This window comes from Cinclus cinclus, chromosome 4, assembly GCF_963662255.1.
Source record: "Cinclus cinclus chromosome 4, bCinCin1.1, whole genome shotgun sequence".
Classification (NCBI taxonomy): domain Eukaryota; kingdom Metazoa; phylum Chordata; class Aves; order Passeriformes; family Cinclidae; genus Cinclus; species Cinclus cinclus.
The window spans coordinates 61,986,262-62,005,636 of NC_085049.1; the positions used below are offsets into that span (position 1 = coordinate 61,986,262).

A 19,375-nucleotide genomic window follows, 5' to 3' on the forward strand; every position below is an offset into this window, starting at 1 on the left:
CATATAACTTGAATATATACTGGGATCCTTGCCTGAGTTCAGTGTTAGAAGTTTTTAAACTGAGATTAGAATCAGAAAACAGATTTACTTAATGTGTCCTGTCACATGATGCACCTGTTGGTCTTTACACCAGTTTCTTTATTTTTTCCACAGAAACGTGAGGGTTGAATTGCTTACACAATTTTTGAGTATCAATTTTTATTTCTCTTCTCTTGGCATCTATCCTTCCTAAACTTACCACAAGTTTCAGTTTAGTGTCATGAGGGAAAATCACAGAAGTTATTCAGTTTTATTTGCTTCAGTAATTATTTGAGATTAAACAATTTGTATTAATACTGCCACTGTTATTTTTGTTGATACTGGTGCTCTGCCTAATATCTCTGAAATATGGGCTGCTCACAATCTGTGAAGAAGCAGCCTCAATACTGCCTTTCAAACTTAGACAAAAATAATATTAAAATATAATTACTTTTCTATTGCTATGTTGGTCTTTCAGTTATGAATAGTTGCTTACTTATGGGTATTGGAATATTCATTGCCTTGCCTTTGTCTCTATCAGTGGCCTTTCCTTTAAAAAATCTAAATAATTTTAGCAGATCACAATTGCTTATTTAATAATTGATACTTCCTAAGGAATATAGTGCTTCACAGGAGTTATAGATAAAAGCAGGCTACTGACTGACTTGTTTATCTGTATTTTATAGGAGATTTGCAATGTTATATTATGACTGGCTGGAGAAAGAAATATTAAGTCTTCAGCTACTTAGGAATGTGTCTGGAAAAGAATGTAAAAGTGTGCTTGTATTGCAGTGGATCTGATTGTGTGGTGTTGAATCTAACAGAGGCAAATGGAGCAGTACCAATGAGCCAACACAGGAAAAGCACCCCCTGTCCTTCATCTTCTGGCAGCAGCGGTTATTGAGATGACTGCAGTGACATCACTGCTTTAATTATGTAAGACAGGAAAAAGCAGCAACTTGCAGTACATGAACTTCACACTGGCAGATATTCCTACCAGCCATAGCAAAGACTTTGCCTTCCTAATGAAGATGATTTTGAATGCTGCTGCCACATGCTATGTAAATTAGGCTCCACTGAGAGTTGTTCTCCAGTTGATAGGATTCTGCATCTCTTGTGGGGGGGTGTGTATGTGTGTGATCCTTTTCAACATCTGTAGAGGAGTCTGAAGCATCGCTTGTGGTTCTGAGAACAAAAGGTGGATTGCTCTCTGACTGATCTTTTTCAGTTAGGCCTTCAACTTCTATAGCCTGCTAAGACATTTCAGCTGTCAGCTCTTCTACTGTGTTGTGTTTACATTACGTTTAGCACTTGGCTGCCAAGATGGCAAGCCACTAGTAATTTGCTATTGCTGGGTTTGTAAATCATCTAGCAAAGTTGTTCTTCAAAGCTCTTTTAATTATCCACTCTCAACCAGCGTTCACCTTCAGATGACTAACTCAGTACTGCATATAGTTCTTCTTTAGATTGGCTTTGTCTATTCAGGTATGATTTTCTTTCATGTACTTTATTACGCCAACAGCAACTTAATGGAATAATAACTACATTTTCATTAACACATTTCAACTGAGAATGTGTGCTAAATAAAAAACTGTGCGCTGGAGGAGTAATAAAGTGGTGGCTTCTGCCTACTCTCTTACCACCTGATTTTTTTTGCTACTTTAATTTCTCTCCCTTCTGCTCTATTTCATGACAAATAATGTATTTTCTATAAGTTTCATCATACTGCCACCCACTTACCCACCCTCTCTTTCACAATTTTAAACAAGGAAAAATGCATGGTTTACAGCTGATTTTCATGGCAATTACATAGCACTGAGTTTTTCAAATGTTATCATATTACATTCAGATCATATAGGGCTGTTAAATACAGAGATGGTTCTGTAGCTCTTCTCCAAGCATTATTTTCTCTAAGACATTTAAAGCCAAAAATGGTGGTCATTACTTTGAATTATGAGCTTTTTTCCTTTATGCAAGGGCAAATATTTTGTAGCCTTTAATTCTATTTAATATTTTAAATTATTAGCAGTTGATTTTGCTTTTCTGCAGGCTCCTATGCCCTTCATTATCAATTTCTTCTTTTTCATGTGGTACATGAGTTTTTCACTGAGTCACATTTTGGAGTGAGTCATGTGCAAATTGATTCAGGGAGATGCATAAGTTTGTCATTAACATGAGAAATTCCATTAACTTAATTGCAACTGTTCGTGTGGTTAAAATTCAGGACTCAAAAAAAAGTTACTGAATTCCTTTTTGCACAGCCCATATTTTTGTATACCCTTCCTACATGCTAACATAGGTCAAACCTACTATGCTTGTGGGGTGGAAAGAAAAAATGTGGAAACACATTTCTGTAGCAGAGTGTCCTTGTAGCCTATATAACTTCCTGGGTGAATTCTATTTTAGGGCTTTATGCTTCATATGCTGAGTTCTTTCTCATGGTAAAGTAAAGCACTTGAAATGCTTTGATATTAAACATTTAAAATTACGTGTGCAAATAGTCTGATTTATTAGTATTAGGTATGTGCTCAAAGTTGGAGAAGTACTTAAAACATTGGTTCACTTTATTTTAGCTAATGTTAAGAAAGAGAAATTAATTTTGCTGTTCAGTCCTGTCTCAAACACATATATTAGAGTGGAGTAAGTTATGGAAGTGCCTGTGTTTTGATACATTATATAGAAGTAGCTTAATCCATAGATTGAACAAATAATTTATATTAAGTCACAGAATCAGCTGAGTTGAAAGGGCCCCACTAGGATCATCAAGTCCAATTCCTGGCCCTGCACAGGGGCGTCCCCAAGATTCAGACCCCATGCCTGAGAGCATTGTCCAAATGTTCCCTGAGCTCTGTCAGGCTGGTGCTGTGACCACTGCCCTGGGGACCCTGTTCCAGTGCCCAAACACCCTCTGGGTGAAGAGCCTGTTTCTAATAGCCAACCTAAACCCCCCCCCCCGACACAACTACAGGCCATTCCCTCACATTCCCTCATGTCCTGTAACTGATCACTTGAGAAAACAGATCACCTATTATGTGCCTTAAACCCTAAAACTTCTGTTTTATGAACAGTTGCATCCTTCTATGTACATAGTGCGAAGATTCAGAATCATCTTAATATTCATTATTTATGCTACATGCAAGGTTAAATTAAAGCTTTCACATTTATTGCTCTACTTTCAATGCATGTCCAGATGTACTTGTTTTATAATCTATTTTTTTAACTTAAAATATTGACCTTATTTAGTATGCATTGTACTTTCCATTTGGTTCCAGGATGTAGTTCCTGTATAGTGTCAGATCTTGCTCTGGAGACAGAGTGATTAATTTTGGAGTGCTCATCATCATAGGTGATGCCTTCCGAGGGGCAGCAACTATACAATCACGTAGTTTTCCTCATGTACGTGAATTAGTCACATTTGCCTTAAGTTAGTATGTTTTGTGTTTGCTACATGCAGTCATTTCACTTGACTCTACCGACTTAAGTTACAGCAATTTCTCCTCAGAATCCAACATCAGTGTGATTTTGAGTTTAAAGGGTGTGACTGCTTCAGGTGTTGTGTTTCTTTTGGAGCCCCAGTTAGAAAATATTATCACATGCAGTTGGGATGATGTGCGGTTGTGTAGAGACCAAGATTCCACACCTGGGTCTGCTAGAGCTGAGATTTTGCAGGGTACTTAGGCTCATATACCACTGAAAATAGTCACAGAATCTCTCAAGATGATTCCTGATCATATTGCCCAGCATTTGTGCAAACTCATCTTCAGTTTCAGCGTAGCCAGCAGATCAGGAACACAAATTTAGTGGCCATCTTGGAGATGTTGAAATGACACGTCTAGCATCCCACAGGCAGAGGCAGGTACAGACCACACCTCTCCATCATTCTGCTGCTCTAAGTACAAGACTATCTTTGTCTTCCTGATACTTTGCAGACTACAGGAGGTGCAATCAAACTCTAGCCAGACTCATGGCGAATGAAAGAGATGCAGACTTGGAACATGTTTGTGAAATAATGGCAGCAGATGTGCAGTGTAATGTGAAAGACAAGGTAATGAGGATGGGAAACAGAAAAACACTGGCAGGGAGAAGGCCTTGAGGGATGTGGGAAAGGTGTGCCCAGGTTCCCAAAACCTTTCACTGTATGTAAGACATAGGATGTATGTAATGATTGAGGCTCCTCCTTTTCAGGCTCCTTACTGAATCTCAGGAGGGCGTGTTTGCATAATGTGGAATGCTTCTGTAGAAAAATAGTAAATTATTATATTGTATGCTATGCCCTAATGCTTTTTTGTTCTGCATACCTCAGGCATTTTCCCCTGAGAACAGCCTGGGCAGCAGCAGGGGGAGCACTGAGAGCACACAACACTGTCCCAGCTCTTCTGTCCCTGTCTTGACTCTGCAGCTGTGGCAGAGATTGACCTGCTTATCCTAATTTATAGAAGAGATTCAGGAACGGTTTTCTGCTCTATTAGTTCTTAATATAATGTTAAAATAGAATACTAGGTAACAGAACTGTAGTTTTTTGTTTTTTTTTTCACAGAGGAAGGTACTTGTCCTTTGGGCCAAGGATGGTTAGAAGCACATCTCTGTTAGGATGATAGAAAATGCAAGTTTGACAAAGTGTTTCTGCAGAAGAAACTTCCTGCTGACCTCATTGTTTCAACTGAGTGGCAGAATTTGGCTTATCAAATGTCTGGTTGCTTTCTGCCTCCTAAGCAGAAGGATATTGCCTTCTGGATTTCAACTTTGCTGCTCCATTTAAAAATATTGTTTTCTTACAAAGATAAATGATAAGTTAATGTTCATGTCTCCAGAGCTGTGATGCAATAGCAAACGGTAAACGTCCTGTTATTTTGTACCTTTAATAGTTTGCTCATGCTGTTTTGCTCTAGCAGATACTGTTTGAAAGGGTGTGTGAAATACTTCTGCAAATGGATGATATTTTGAAAAAAACAGATACAAGAAGGAGAGGCTTTGATATTTGGTTTTAGGTTTCACTGGACTAGTACAGGAAAGTCTCCTATGTATTCTGAAACAAGGGAATTGAGTCATATCTTTCCTAGCAGTGGCTGCTTACACATATCAAGGCAGAAAGCAGACCAGTCTTCACTGAAAGCTGAGAAAAAGAGGGACTGAAAGGAAATAAGTCATCTTGTACAATTTACTATGTTCCTTGAAAAAACTTGAGTAGGTAATAAGGTCATCTGTTAGATAGGAAATAGTTAACATCTGTTTAAGAGAAGGCCATACATAAAGGTATTTATATATTTTTTTTATACATGATGAACAGCTGCTGAGCTGTGAATTTGGTAACTACAAGTAGTAGTTAAGATTAAAACTGCTCTCACCTTCTCTTGTTGTTGGCTTTTTAGAGTAGGACAGACTTCTCTCTGCTTTTTCTGTCTGTATTCATAATTCTCTCTGTTTATAAATATTGGCTTGCTCTCTTAGATCGGGGTGGAGGTTCCAAGTTATTGTGATAGACAATCTGGTGTACATACATGTTTTGGACAATAAATAGCCTCTTTGTAAAGTGTCCTTAAATCTAAAGTATAGTAGTGCACAAACTTTGCCTTTTATGTAGGTGGAGACATGAAGGGGAAGGCTTCTGTACCCAAATTTGGGAGGACATGATTTAAATACTCATCAACTATGAAGATGAGAGGTGATATTATAGGCTCAGTAGTGTCTGAAGAAAATTTACTAACTGTAGTAGTGCAGTGTCCTTTTGCAAGATCTTACTACTGTCACTCAGCTCTATCGTTACTATTCTCTCTTTACACAGGGTAATTACTTTGTTAGCCTCTACTACTGCAAGCAATGTTTATTACTTGATGCAATGTTCCAGAACTTTCTATAAATCCTTGATTCTCTATTAATATCTGCATATTTCTCTACCAGATGTCATAACTAATATCATATAAGGTTTTTGTTTGTTCTGTTTGGGTATATATGTTACTTATGCTTGTGTCTCTTCTAACTTTGGCAGAAGTTCCCTTACTGAAGCTTAGCATCGCAGTTTATATTGAATTTGCCATTTCATAATGTCTAATTCTATTAATTGAATAACTGAGATTTAGATGGCATTTTTAAACTTTGTTTGTTTGGGTTGTTTTAACTCAAAATGGGCATGAATATGAGGTTCTACATTGTGCCTGTTTGCTTTCATTGATAGAAATATCTTGTACTCTGTTTATTTATTTATTTATTTTCTGAGAAGTGGGCATAAATAACTGGTTTTACTAAAACTCTCCCTACAGGGCTATATCAAGGCTTCCCAGTAGCACACACAGAATTAGATTTTCATGTTCAAAGGATCTCTAAGGAGGCAAAATTAAATTATACAACAGAACAGAAAAATTAGGGAGTTCTGGGAAAGGAATGAAGGCTGTGAGAGAGTAACAGGAAACTGTGTGGTCTGGGTTTGGAGTTTTATGGGTTTGTGTGACAGTCTGAGCTCTGTGAATTGATTGTATGTTTTTCCATATCTCGTTTGCCTTCTCCAGACCCATCCCTCTTCCCAGGGTATGCAACCCCAGTCTGTCCAATTTGGGGCATTTGTGGCCCCTTTTTCTGATGCAGCTATTTACACCTTCCTTCCTCTTTGCAAATGCAGCTCTTTTTTCCTGGAGTAATTCCCACATATTTCTTTCCCATTTTCTGGGAAGAACTGGGCTTCTGTCAAGCAGGGATGGGTGAGAGAGATGATGGCAAAAACTGTTTCTTCACCCTCCAAGTAGACTTTTCCTAATGGCTCCTTTTTAGTGCCTTATTGGTGACAGAAATCTGGGCAAGTATAAAAAGAGCTAACCCTGATCTGCAGTAGTCTGTAAACTAGTCTGTATCATCTTTGTACCTGCATTGTGTAGTTGCATGGGAGTACCAGTCAGTTTATTCCAGTCATGTGTCTAATGAACTCTGGCATTGACTGATCCTTTTTTGGATGATCAGGAGATTTGACTATATACTTTCCACTTCCTCTCATTCATATTGACATTAAATTCCTGTGATTCACCCTCTATCTTAGGCTATTTATATAAAATACATCTAACAGAAGTATACAACTCTCATTCTGCTTGTGTATTTTATTTTTACCGTTCAATAATTGTTTGGCATGGGGTTTTTTTTCCCTCTGTTCCTGTAATGGCTCAATACTCATATGCTCCCTCTTCAGTGACTCTATTGTAGTTAATCTTCCTTTAGTTGTGTTGAAAATTTCTCACATATATTATGTGCGTGTCTTTTTTACCTTTACAAGGTGCACTGACATTTTTATGTGACTTTTGTCTTCATTCGCTTCCATTGGCTCGTAAGGTCATGGCTAATGTGTGTTACCTGCTTTGCTGTGATGAGCACTGCTGCAGTTCTTTGCTTTTTTCTCCAGGGGGCAAGAAATGCTTTATTCTCTTGCACAGCAATTCTGAGATTTAAAATACAAGTGCAGGGCAGCTACCAGGAAAGATGGCGTCAAAAATAGAGGGGAAAGACCTCTAGTCTGCTTCCTTTGTCTGTACAAATACCTAGCAATAATAGTCTTTCACGACCTACACTCTGCAGAATTAACCCCGTCTTTTTAATAATCAGTATGAGAATATTGGTTGCTATGGCAACATATTCTGTGGTACTACTAGAGTGTCACAATAACCTAATGAAATACCATGCTAAGAATGTTTTAGAAATTGACTTCTAAAATAAAAAGTAAATAAATCCACCTAACTTTACAAGATATGGCTAGATTCATGAAGTCTGCAACAAGGGAACAACCATTTTCTAACCGGGGGGAATCAGAATAATGGAGTGGGATATATTGTGTTTTTCATCTTTGATGCAGGAGTTGAGATAGAATTTAGAAATATTTTCCCTGGTTAAATTAATAGTACACCAACAACTTCTGTGTTAAGAATTCAGCACAAGACTTAAAGACTTAAACAAGAGTTAAATGGTCCTAAGATGTTAGCAATTTGAGTTAGTCTCAAGTGTCTGTGTGCTGCTTTTGCTTCTCCTACAGTTTCCATCAGCTTGTGTTCATCTTTAGAGCTGCTGCTGTTTCTCTACTTCTATTCCCCCACTACTTTTCCTACATTTCTCTATTCCCTTCCTTGCAGCAGACTCCATGCATTTCTTTATTCTATTGGCTAAAATGTTCTTTAATGAAGTGTTGGTGTTTTTAAGATGATTGATGATGGATCCCGTAGCAGTGCTTTAGAGTTAATCTTAACATCAGATTGATAGCTGTGGTCAGCCATTGTCTCAAACTGTGGTATTCTGGTCAAGCAAAAATCCAACCACTTCTGGAAGAAGCCTTCCTAAAGACATAATTTAGTATCTGAGTATCAGGCAGGCTACTCAAACAAATTTGAAGCAGGCTAATACTAATTTAAATAGGGACAAATAATTAAGGTGTAGAAAAAAAAAATTTTTTTTTTTTTTTACTTGTGGCAGTTTGTGTTGACATGAGACTTTAAAAATCATTCATTACTCAGTTAACTTTCCTCCTTCTTCTAAAATTAATAACAGTTGCAGACAGTTTTTTGCCTGCAAAAACCTTGGACCCATCCAGGCAAATGGTAGTTTTTATTCTTTGTGGACTATCCTAAACTTAATGATATTACAACAAATTTTAAAGTAAAATGAAGTAGAAATTGCCAATTTCTTGACAATAAAGACAATAAATATTTTCAATGTATATTAATATTTTCACTAAATTTTAAAGTATGATTGCAGATGGCTCAATAAACATCTTCCTTAGTATTCTTTTCAAACAGCAGTTTAACAGTTGAATAGGTACCTTGTATTAAAATAGGAGTTTATCTTTTGGAATTTGTGAATGGGACACTCTTAATTTCCTAAGATAAAAAGATTATTTACAATAAATCATTGTGTTTAATTTGAAAGTTTTGTTTCTATATGCACAGAGGCCTACTTCAATGCGTTTATCACCAAGGGAGGAAGAAGATGATGATGCAGCTGAAAATACCTGTGGACCTTCAGGTTTATGGGAGGCACTGACACCTTGTAATGGATGCAGGAACCTTGGATTTCCCATGCTTGCACAGGTAAGTGATTTTATCATAAAACTTAGTAAATATGGAAGAGCTGCTTTAAGTCTTAGAGTTACTTATCGTCTTGCCTGATTCCCTTCAAAATGTCTACTTTGACCCTTCATTTTAGTGTGAAAAGCTGGTTCCAAAATTAAATGTTTGATCATTCTGCTATAGTATTAGTCATATGAGTTTAATATGGAGACTGATGTTTACTACCCCTATTTTAGATAGATAGTTGCTCTGTTGGATAGCTTTATTTTCCATCTGGAAAGAAGTTTTGAAGTCACATAGTTTCCTTTGGGGTAAGTACTCTTATTTTTGACCAGCTTCTAATTAATATGACATCTCACCTACTTTCTTTATAAAATTAATTGAGGACATCATGCCTAACTCAACTGATGTAAGAATGTAGCCTAAGACTTATCTTTGAAGATTATGTAAGTTGAAGGAAAAAAAACCCAAATGTTTTCAAATGCTCATCATAATACAGAAGAGAATAAATAGAAGTGGGTAATATATTTGGCTCTAAGTCCCAGAAAATCTTGGAGCAGACCAGTCTGCAGTATCTACCAAAGCACTGCAGCAGCTGTGTCCTGAACAAGTGATATTGTATTGCTGCAGAACAGAATGATACTTACTGCTGCTTCTGGGTCTCCCTTGTTCTCTCCCCCCGCTATAAATTGGCACTCTCGTTTCTGTAACATTTTTCCTGCACTTTTATTTTGTAGCATTGAATGAAGACCTGCCAAATTTCTGTTTAGAAATGTCTGGTTTTGTCCCTTGCATCCTTACTTGGCACTGCACTTAAAAAGCTTTGTCAGATTCCTGTGTTCCACATTGGAATTACATATCCTGTCTCACCACAGTTCATACACTGTTGCTTTCATACTGTGACTGTACCTTTTATTGCCTTTAAGTCTCATGGGACTTGCACCTGTTTGAAGTCAATGCTGAAGCCTTCCCTGCAGTCAATGGAAACAGGATATGGCAGCTCATGTGCTTGAATAACAATGAGCACTGCCCTTTCTCTTGATAAGTAGCCTTTATATTCCTTTCCCCTTTCAGTAGCTTTTTCCTACTTCACACTATCCATCATTTTAGACATTTGGCAAAGTGCGGAGTTGTTGAAATTATCCTGATTTACAATAGGAGTACTATAGTTACTAATTCCTCCTTTTTAAGCATTTGTTTCAAGACAGATTTCTTCAATGAAACTTGTCTTATTTAGATATCACCTGTGGTCTAATTATTGTTAAACCTTCCTATGATGAACACGCATGCCATTTTTATTTCCTAATTTTAGAAAATATTTTTGTTTTCCTTGTTTCTTTCTTTTTTTTTTTTTTTTTTTTTTTTTGGTAAGGTATACATAAAGGGCACTATAAAATTGAGAGATGCCTTTGAAAAGTTGGAATCAAGTATGGTTGGTTAGGTGGTATGTCTTTCCTATTTATAAAGAGAGATTCATTTCAACTATGATGTGAGTTTAAGAAAGTGATTCCTGAATTAGTATTATTCACTCTACTTAAATTTTAAGCTCAGACTTATGGTATCTCATCATTCTTGCACTGAGAACAATAAGATTTTTCATTATGAATATAAACCAGAATATATTTATTATACTTTCATTTATGATGTGTCAGATTGCCTTTCTAGATTGTTTCTATCAATAAAAAATTGATGACAGAAATAGTTTTGGTCTTTTGTTGATTTCTTTTTATGGGAGAAAGGAAAGAAATTAGGTAGTGAAAAATCTCCAAACCAAAAAAGCAGTGACATTGTTTTTTATGAATTGTTTCCATCAATGTATGCAGTCTTTCAAGCTGTTAGCTAATCTCTTGCATCTTTCACATTTACTTCAGAATGCAGCAGAGAACATCTTGTACTAAGAGATTGAAAACATAAAGTATATATGTAAATTTCTGGATTAAGAACAGAATCTGGAATTGGTCTAAAAATTATATATGTGCAACAGCATGTTTTAGGTAAAAGTACACAGCTATATTTCTGATACTCATGTCAGTACATGAACATATCAGACAGTGCAGACTTCATCATGAAGAAACAGTGAGATAAGGGTATTTGACAAGGTGTCTGAAAATTTGTACTCTCCTTAAGGTCCAAAAATAGGGAAGAGGTTCTGTCAATTACTGTTGAACACAAGCAAGTTCATTTCTACACTTCTTTATTTAAAAATAGATTTTACAGTCATATCAGTGTATTGTGTTTGCACATCAAAGGTGAACAAACATAAAGATTGATTCTTGCTTTATATACACAGAGGCACAATGATAACATGAAACTGAGTTTTAGGTGAGATTATGAAAATGTCCATCTGTGACCTAATGAGCTAACAGTTTTCAGTATGCCAAAAGAGAGGGCAGTAATCTCCTCAGCAAACTTGGTTTCTTTTTTGCAGTTAGGGACAAAAAGCTTGTCTGGAGGTACTTCTGGCAATCAGTATGTCATTGCTGTCTCTACTGTGCTAGGAAGTGTCATTTTAGAAAGTTCTGTGTAAAATGTTTTATCATTTAAAACCTAGCATAGCAGCAATACAGATAACTCTCAGAACAAGCAACTCTCACAGTCAAAATTGATGAAGTGCTGGAAGAGCTTTTTGGAAAAATCTTTATGCTTTGTAAAAATTTCAGGGGTGTAGAATATGCAGCTGAATTTTTGGAGACTGAAATTTAGACATGTCTTCTTATTTTAGAAGAGTGCATTCCATTTGTAGGTTATGATTTAAGGTTAATTTGGGGCTGTTGCTTTGTTCTGGAGTTAATCTTTGGTTTAGGGCAGAAATTCAGTTACCACATACACATTCACATTGTCTTAAGACTACAATAGCATACTCTGAATTTATGTATATAATTCCATTTTCTTTTTCTTGGATATATACCTTGAATACCTTGTATACCTTGAATATATCTCTGTTAAGGGGCTAACAGGGCCTGATGTACAGAGATAAATAGAGGGCAGTCTGCAATGTCAGAGAGATGAGTGCTGCAGAATTCTATATGATCCCTCCGGTGTTATCAGTTTAAAGCAAGCAGTTCACACTCCTTAATCTTGACAGCCATGCCAGCATATTTTTCTAATTATAATATAAAGTAATTGTGAGATAAGGCAGGTTTAGCTCCGTCCCATTTAGAATACTGCTGGGTTAGCTTGACCAGACTGTGTCTTGATTTGTGTTTGTATGTGCAACTTAAAAATTCTGACAATTATTCTGTGTGTTTGACATGATAACAGCCAGGAATGCCTCATTTGTCTAACTGTTACAAAATGAAAATTATGTCTGCAAAGACAGCAGTGCAGTTGCTATGGAAAAATTGAACTTTGATTCAAAAGCTGTAAGTATAAATCTTCATGTTTCCAGTTGCTGGGAAGCATGGTTCTGCACAAAAATACATGGAAAATTTACTTAAATATATAAATGCTATGTTTCTAGCTTAGTGTCCAATTTTCAGCTTTTAAGAGGGAATGAACTGGGAGACCTTGACATTTTGCTTGAAGACTGATCAATATTCTGCTTATATAACTCTAGGATTCCTATAGGTAGGAACTCCAGCAATTTTATCATGGGTACTTCTGTGGAAGAGATACTTTCCCCCAAAAATGCCTTTTTATTTAGAGGGAGGGAAGAAAAAGTGGACTCCTGACTACATTTGTAGGAGATAAGAACTGTATGTAATAGTTTCTTTATCAAGGCTATATTCCCACAGGCTGTGGTGGCAATACTTAAAGTTTGGAGTTGGATGCATCTGTTAATAGGGTTATTTATTTCAAATCTGCCTTCCAGAAGATCATTTTGTCTGTCTACTTCTTTTTGTAAATTTTAAAATGTAATTTTTAATGGGAAGAAATTTTGTATGCTGCTTGTATTGTAGAAGCTAGTTAAGGTTGTTCTGTAGAAAGCCTGACACTGAAAATTATTATGTTGCAATTATTTTTTACATTTTCAAAGTCAATTCAGGATACATGAGGTAATTAAGTAAGGAGCTAGCTCGATTTTCACACAGAGATCAAATCTGCTCCTAAAAAACCCTCTGTACTGACACTCTCTGGAAAGAGGCAGCATGTCTCTTTCTGAAGAATTTTATTTGGCGTTATTTGTTTTCATTTTAACATTTTTTTCAGTTTGAACTCCCTCTATTTTCAGTTTCCTCAAAAATTTTCTTAGACTTTAAGCTCAATGCGAGTGTTTGAGTAATTTTTGAACTGCTAAGGTGTGGGGGAGGTAGTATAAAAGAGGAAGTATTCATCCTTTGTTTTTCAGTAGAAACAGAGAAAAACAAAGAACATGTTTTTAATTAAACAATAATGGCTAAAGTGTTTCAGCTGGGTTTTTCAATCCATTAATGACTTTACCTTTCAGTGCATTCAGTGGAAGCACATTTCAAACTAAACTGGTAAAGAAGCAATCTGGCTTCTGGCAGCCAGACTGGCTGATCTTACTTGGTGCTGAAATTCTCCAAAATTAGAAACAGAAAGTCTTCTGGCATTATCTAATTTCTATGTTACAGGGGAAATATCTAATGTCTATGTCTTCTTGTTTAGTGACGATACAGACAAAGTAGAGAAAGCTTTGGCCTAAAGTATACCTGAGTAGAGATAGCCAGAGTAAGATTGTTATATTATCTCTAATATTTTCTATAGTTTCTAACCTTCAGTGAAAAATGTTTTCTTCCTAATTTAGTGGATTAAATTATGAGTTTATACTTAAATGAGAGTAACATGGAAAGCTCTACTACCCATAAAAAAATATTTCTGTTAAACTCCTGATTTGCAGTGTTGTCTCTTTTGCACTAAGCTTAAGTCTTATTAGTAATTTCAGAAACACACCACCCACACACTGAAGCAGCTACTGAAAAGTGCAGTATGTATTCTGCCTAGAAAGAACCAACAGGTGATGATTATACACTGCTCAACAATGATAGAAAATAAGTCTATTGAAGAAGTTGTGGCTTATTTTATGCTACGTTTTCTGATTCTATTTTAAGGATTGAAGCTGATGTTTTATTCTTGCATGTGGTATGTATTACATATGTAGCTTCTAATTTCTGGTGTAAATTTGGAGTTGTCCATGTAAATTTGCAGGTGTCTTGTTGCAAATGCATTTTACTCGGCTAGTTATGTAATCTAGCCTCCACTACACAGGTGTGTAATATGACCAGAGAAGTTATAATCTGTTTATCCTTGGGTATTTTCAGAATTGGCTGATCAAGCTCCAAATGGTTAAGCTCTGCTTCAACTACAAGTTTGGACCAGATGAATTCCAGAGATCTCTTTCATCTCATTGCTAGCACCCATGTTCTATAATCCCCTGTAAGGCTATGGGACCTCAGATGAGTTTATTTCTTAAAAAATCAGGACTGCCTCTGCAGTTTGTAAATCATTGTTTTTGGAAATTCGGCTATCACTGTCCAGCACTATGCAAATCTGGTCGCTGCTGGGATGTGCTCTCTCTTGGTGTGATCATGAGAGAGCAAAATTAAATGGGATGAGAGAGAAAGAAGTGTCGAACTGTACTGGAACTGTTGATGTATGTCAGAAATAATCTGCAATATTGATGACAGTAGCAGTTTACAAGATGAAATTTAATTCCTATTCAAATTCATACAGAAATTTTTCTTGATTTGAACAATGTCGCATGCCTGACTGACACATGTCACAAGGGTAATCTGGGAAGATCTTACATAGTATAACTATATTGCATTTTGTTGTTTGTGGCTTGCAATTTAGTGGTAACCAGAAGACACACTTTAATGGAGTGTTTTTGCTTTGAGTGCTGCCTCTCAAATTATGGGAAAATGGAAAAAAAAAAGAAATTGAATTGCCCAATGACAAGATAGCAATAGCACATGGCAATTATTTTTGTACATGAAAGAAGTTCCACTTAGTGTTAAAAACTTCATGTTTGAACTTCAGCTGCTTCATAAAAGAAACATTAAAGCAGTATATTAAACCTGGAAAATTTATGTTGAACTTCCTGGTTATTCTGACCAAATTGGGTTACTGTTCATTATTAACATTCCTGGGGAAAAAAGCCATCATAGATACATTGTATTTGTTATTCCTACCATAATAAAGGGAGGAAGAGTTTATGAACAAAAGTGCTGGTGTTGAGATACCTGGAGTCAAGATGCCAGTTGAATGGGGGGATATCTGGACATGATGATTACTACACAGATTTGCTACACTGATTAGCCATGCAGTCAAGCTTTGTGTCAGGTTGTATTTCTGTGAAAGGCTGTTTAAAGGCACTTGAAGTTTTGGGAGCTTTTTGAGTGGAAAAAAACTATTTTTCTATATATATGTTTTTCTTTTTAAATCATGTTAAAAATATATCTGAGAACCAAGCTAGTACTGGGAGCATGAGGGATATTTCTTTTTTTTTCTTCAGTTTTTATTGTACAGAAAATCATGGCTTCTTAGAGTGAGTCCATGAGAAGTCTGTAAAATTTATAGACCTGATTTCTTTCATAAGACCTGACTGACAGCTGTTGTTATTTTAAAAATAACAACTCTGTAGTGTATCTAACTGTGAATCCTCTCTTGCTGTGCAAAAGGAATTGCATGCTTTGGGTTTAAAGTCATGTCTGGTGGTTGCGTTTTACTGAAAACCTTTAATGCTGATATCCATTATACTGAGTCTGAAAATTAGATCCTGAATCAACAAATTTCTTAAGTATATGCATTAACATGTTCAATCCCACTTGGGTTTCCATAGAAATGGAACTTTATAGAGATACCTTGTATTTTCACCAAAATTCCAAACTAGTCTAAGACTTACAGTTTCTTAAAATCCCAAACTGATGGTTATTTTTTTTTTTTTTCAGTACTAGCAACCTGTAATTAGGAAGAACTCGTGAACTGGATGTAAAATAACTTGAAACTGAAATTAGGGGAGTCTGTATATGAGATATCAAAGGGAAATATATAAGACTACATTGTTTCATGTTTTTATGAAAAGGTATTTGGATTTACTTTTGATAGAAAATGTGATTTACCAATTATAGTGGAATACCTCTTTTTAATTTAAGGTCTCTGAGAAAGGCAATTCAGTTAGAAAATGGGAATCTCATGTTTCATGTTTTTTTTATCTAGAATGTTGTTAATCATATATATTGCTGTAGAATGCCGGTGCTCTATTCACTTTCCAGAAGAAATAGGCAGTTTTGTTTTATAAAATCTACTATAATAAAAAGTCACATTAATGCTCCTAATAGTATAGAGAATAGCTGTGTTCCATTGGTGAAAGGGGGAGATAAGTTTGTTTGTTCTTTTTTTTTTCAATAAAATAACTATAAATATGTCTCTGAATAACCAGAAGAGTCCACCAGGCTTTTTGCAGTTTTTCAGGATAAAAAGTGTAAGTGTGAAGACGTTGAGGTAAATTAATAGACAGTATCAAGCCAACCATACTATTTTTTGGAGGCCCTATAATTTTATAGCATCCTAGTTTTTTGTTTCACAATATTTTATACTGTGAAGAAGAAGAGAGAAAATCTTTAGGCAATGTTCAGTCCTATTTGTATCTATCTAATTTTGAATTTAGCAAAATTGAGTCTAGAACTCTCATACAATGTTTTAGCCCAAGAGTCTAAACCACTAGGTTTGTCCCTAGTTAGCTTTTATGATTAGAAGATACTACATACAGATAGCAGTTATATATATACATAAAGCTTTTTTTAGTAAACTGTTGTAATATGTTTGTATATAGGCAGGTGATTAAATTCTCCCTTATTCAGACTGGTTTTATAGAGTGAGTGTTTTAGCATTGTGGAAAAGAAGCATTGACAGCAGAAAGTTCCTACAGAAACCCATCTGGATGTTCTTGCTCCTTGTATCATTAAGAAGGTGTCCACATCCCTGAAGATGTTCGACTGAATGCTCTTTTCTGTTGAATAGGAACCACTGCGAGCCAGCCAGTGGGAGATATGAAGCAGAGGGATGTTTTTGACCACATGCTTAGTTTTTGAGCTGAACTCGTGTGCAAATTAAACACCAGCGCACTTAGGGTACACAGCTGACAAAGCAGAAGGGTTTCCTTCACTCCTTTCTACCTAATTCCAAAGTGGACAGACTGAGTATATCTTTTTTTATTAAATCTTGTTTGAATGCAATAATGTTCTGTTGTAAGGTTCATGAGCAATTTTTGAGCTGCTTCTTAAGGATAGCAATCTTACTATCTTTCCTCCCCAGACAGTTATTTCTCATCAGGACTGTAAGATCAAAGAAGAACTGCACACACTCCACAGGACTTTTAGTGGCTAGAATCTCAATTTTCGACCCAGAGAGAAACCCACTGCCAAGAGTTTGCTGTTGTCTGGCTTTAGGTGGTTTAATGCAACATCCAGGCATTCTGAGTAGCAAATTTATTTTTATGTACCAACACTCTTTCCTCATTGTGAAAATAGAAAAGATCTTGAGTGTTGTTTAACTTTTAGCATTTACATTGCTATTTTGAAGACGAGTTACTGTTTGATGGAATATAAGAAAATAATTGAATCAGGACCTAGAGCAATAGAATCCTTAAGGAAAACTTTTTATTTTTTTTTTTGTGGGAACTTTTTACCATCTTTTGTTTTGGTTTTGGGAAACTCTAATATAGTAGTTTGTTTGTATATGAAGGAATTAACATTAACAGAGAATACCTGCAGTAAGAGTATTTCTTACAGTTTGTGTGACTGCAAACCTGAAGCAACACCCCTTTAATTCTTGTTAAATAGACAGATGACTCTGTGGTAGCTGTTCCAAAACTGGAATCTTGCAGTGAACCTATAGAAAATTTTTAAGTTCAAATTTTATTAGAAATGTAATTTAAAGTTCCCTTACAATCTTTATTCATTTCAGTTTATGTAATCTTCACATTCGTTTCCATTTCACAATAGCTAGGGCTGAAAATTTGCAATGACTAAGTAGATTATCGTTCCACAGACACCATCACAGCAGTAGGTCTTTGACATAAAAACGTGGGATTTCTTGTTCAAAGAGCCATACAGAAGTAGCATGTTTATTAGCAGAATGGTTTTCCTTCAGTGATGAGTAGTGAATTAAGTAATTATGTTCATGTATTGTTCTTATATTTCCATCTTAGCTACTGAAGTTCAACATGGCCACATCAGCCCTCATAAAATTTCCAAGAGTATAGGCAGTATGAGGAGATAGCACTGAGCAATGGAGCTTTTTGCATCCCAAAAACTAAAAATCCATGTTATGAATGTTTAGTGGGCTTTGGCACGCTTTTGGCCAGGAAATAGAAGAGTTCATAGGTTCCCATTCAGAACTACTGTTCTGAACTATAATATGAAATAGAAAATTACTGGGTTATTTAAGAGTATAGGAGATAGAGGCAATATCCTCTTAACTTATGTTTACTGCTAATGTCTGTATTTCCCCTGTTGTCATGGAATAACTTGTTTTACTGTTTTTAAGCACCACTTCTAGCTTACAGCATGAATTTACTTTCTCTCTGACTCTTAGTTTTCACATTGCTGAAATATCTGCAAAATTTATTTGGTACTATTTAATTAGGAAGTATTAACTTTTACAAACTTTGTATGCTGCTGGGATCTTTAAAAACAATTTTTAACTCTCTTTCTGTTAATTAATTTCATTTTGCAGTTATGTAATAAATAAAAGTATGATTCAAAACTAATTTTTTTTCATTTTGATAATGCAGCTCTCCATAACTTTTGTAGTTTGAAAACATTTTCTTGTTATTTCCATTTTACTGTGGGAGCGTGTGTAGGAGAGATTTAAGAGTCTTGGTTTATGCTACTGCAGTAATAACTTTTATACAAAACATACTTAAATTTTTGTTTCTTCAGTGTCAAAAACTTTTAAACGTAGAAGATTTTATTTCTTGAAATAGCAAATATTTATTTTTCTTTTCCATCAAATCTATTGTGTGTGGTATCAATTAATTGGTTTCTATTGTACAAATTTTTCAGAGTACTTGATTTCAGAATGAGATGCATGGGCGGATAGAGAATATTTAATAGAGAATGGGTTCATACATTTTGGTGTTAAATCTCTCTTTTCAAAGACAATTTCTCCCATAATGTCTCATTTTAGTGAAATTCTCTGCCCTCCAATCAAGTCAGCTTGATTTTCTTTATAGCTCTCTGGATATTATTCACAGAGGTGTTGTGTTTTGCTTCAGGATTTACTTAAGTTCACTCAGTTCTTCTCTCCCCTTCACAGCAACACACACATTTTTCATTAGTGGTACAGTAGTTGATAGATATTAGGCTGTAAAATGTGAGAAATGTGAGTCTGATTGACATAGAGTAGTGTGTTAATTTTTT

The 19,375-nt window shown here is 35.6% G+C and overlaps 1 protein-coding gene across 1 annotated transcript in view; it reads left to right on the forward strand.

Moving 5' to 3' along the window:
• ANKS1B (ankyrin repeat and sterile alpha motif domain containing 1B) overlaps positions 1-19,375 on the forward strand; it is a 408,189-nt gene that overhangs the window by 90,674 nt on the left and 298,140 nt on the right. Inside the window, exon 9 of the mRNA XM_062492532.1 lies at positions 8,931-9,071. Within this exon, the coding sequence (XP_062348516.1) occupies positions 8,931-9,071 (141 nt within the window). The remainder of the gene's footprint in view (positions 1-8,930; positions 9,072-19,375) is intronic.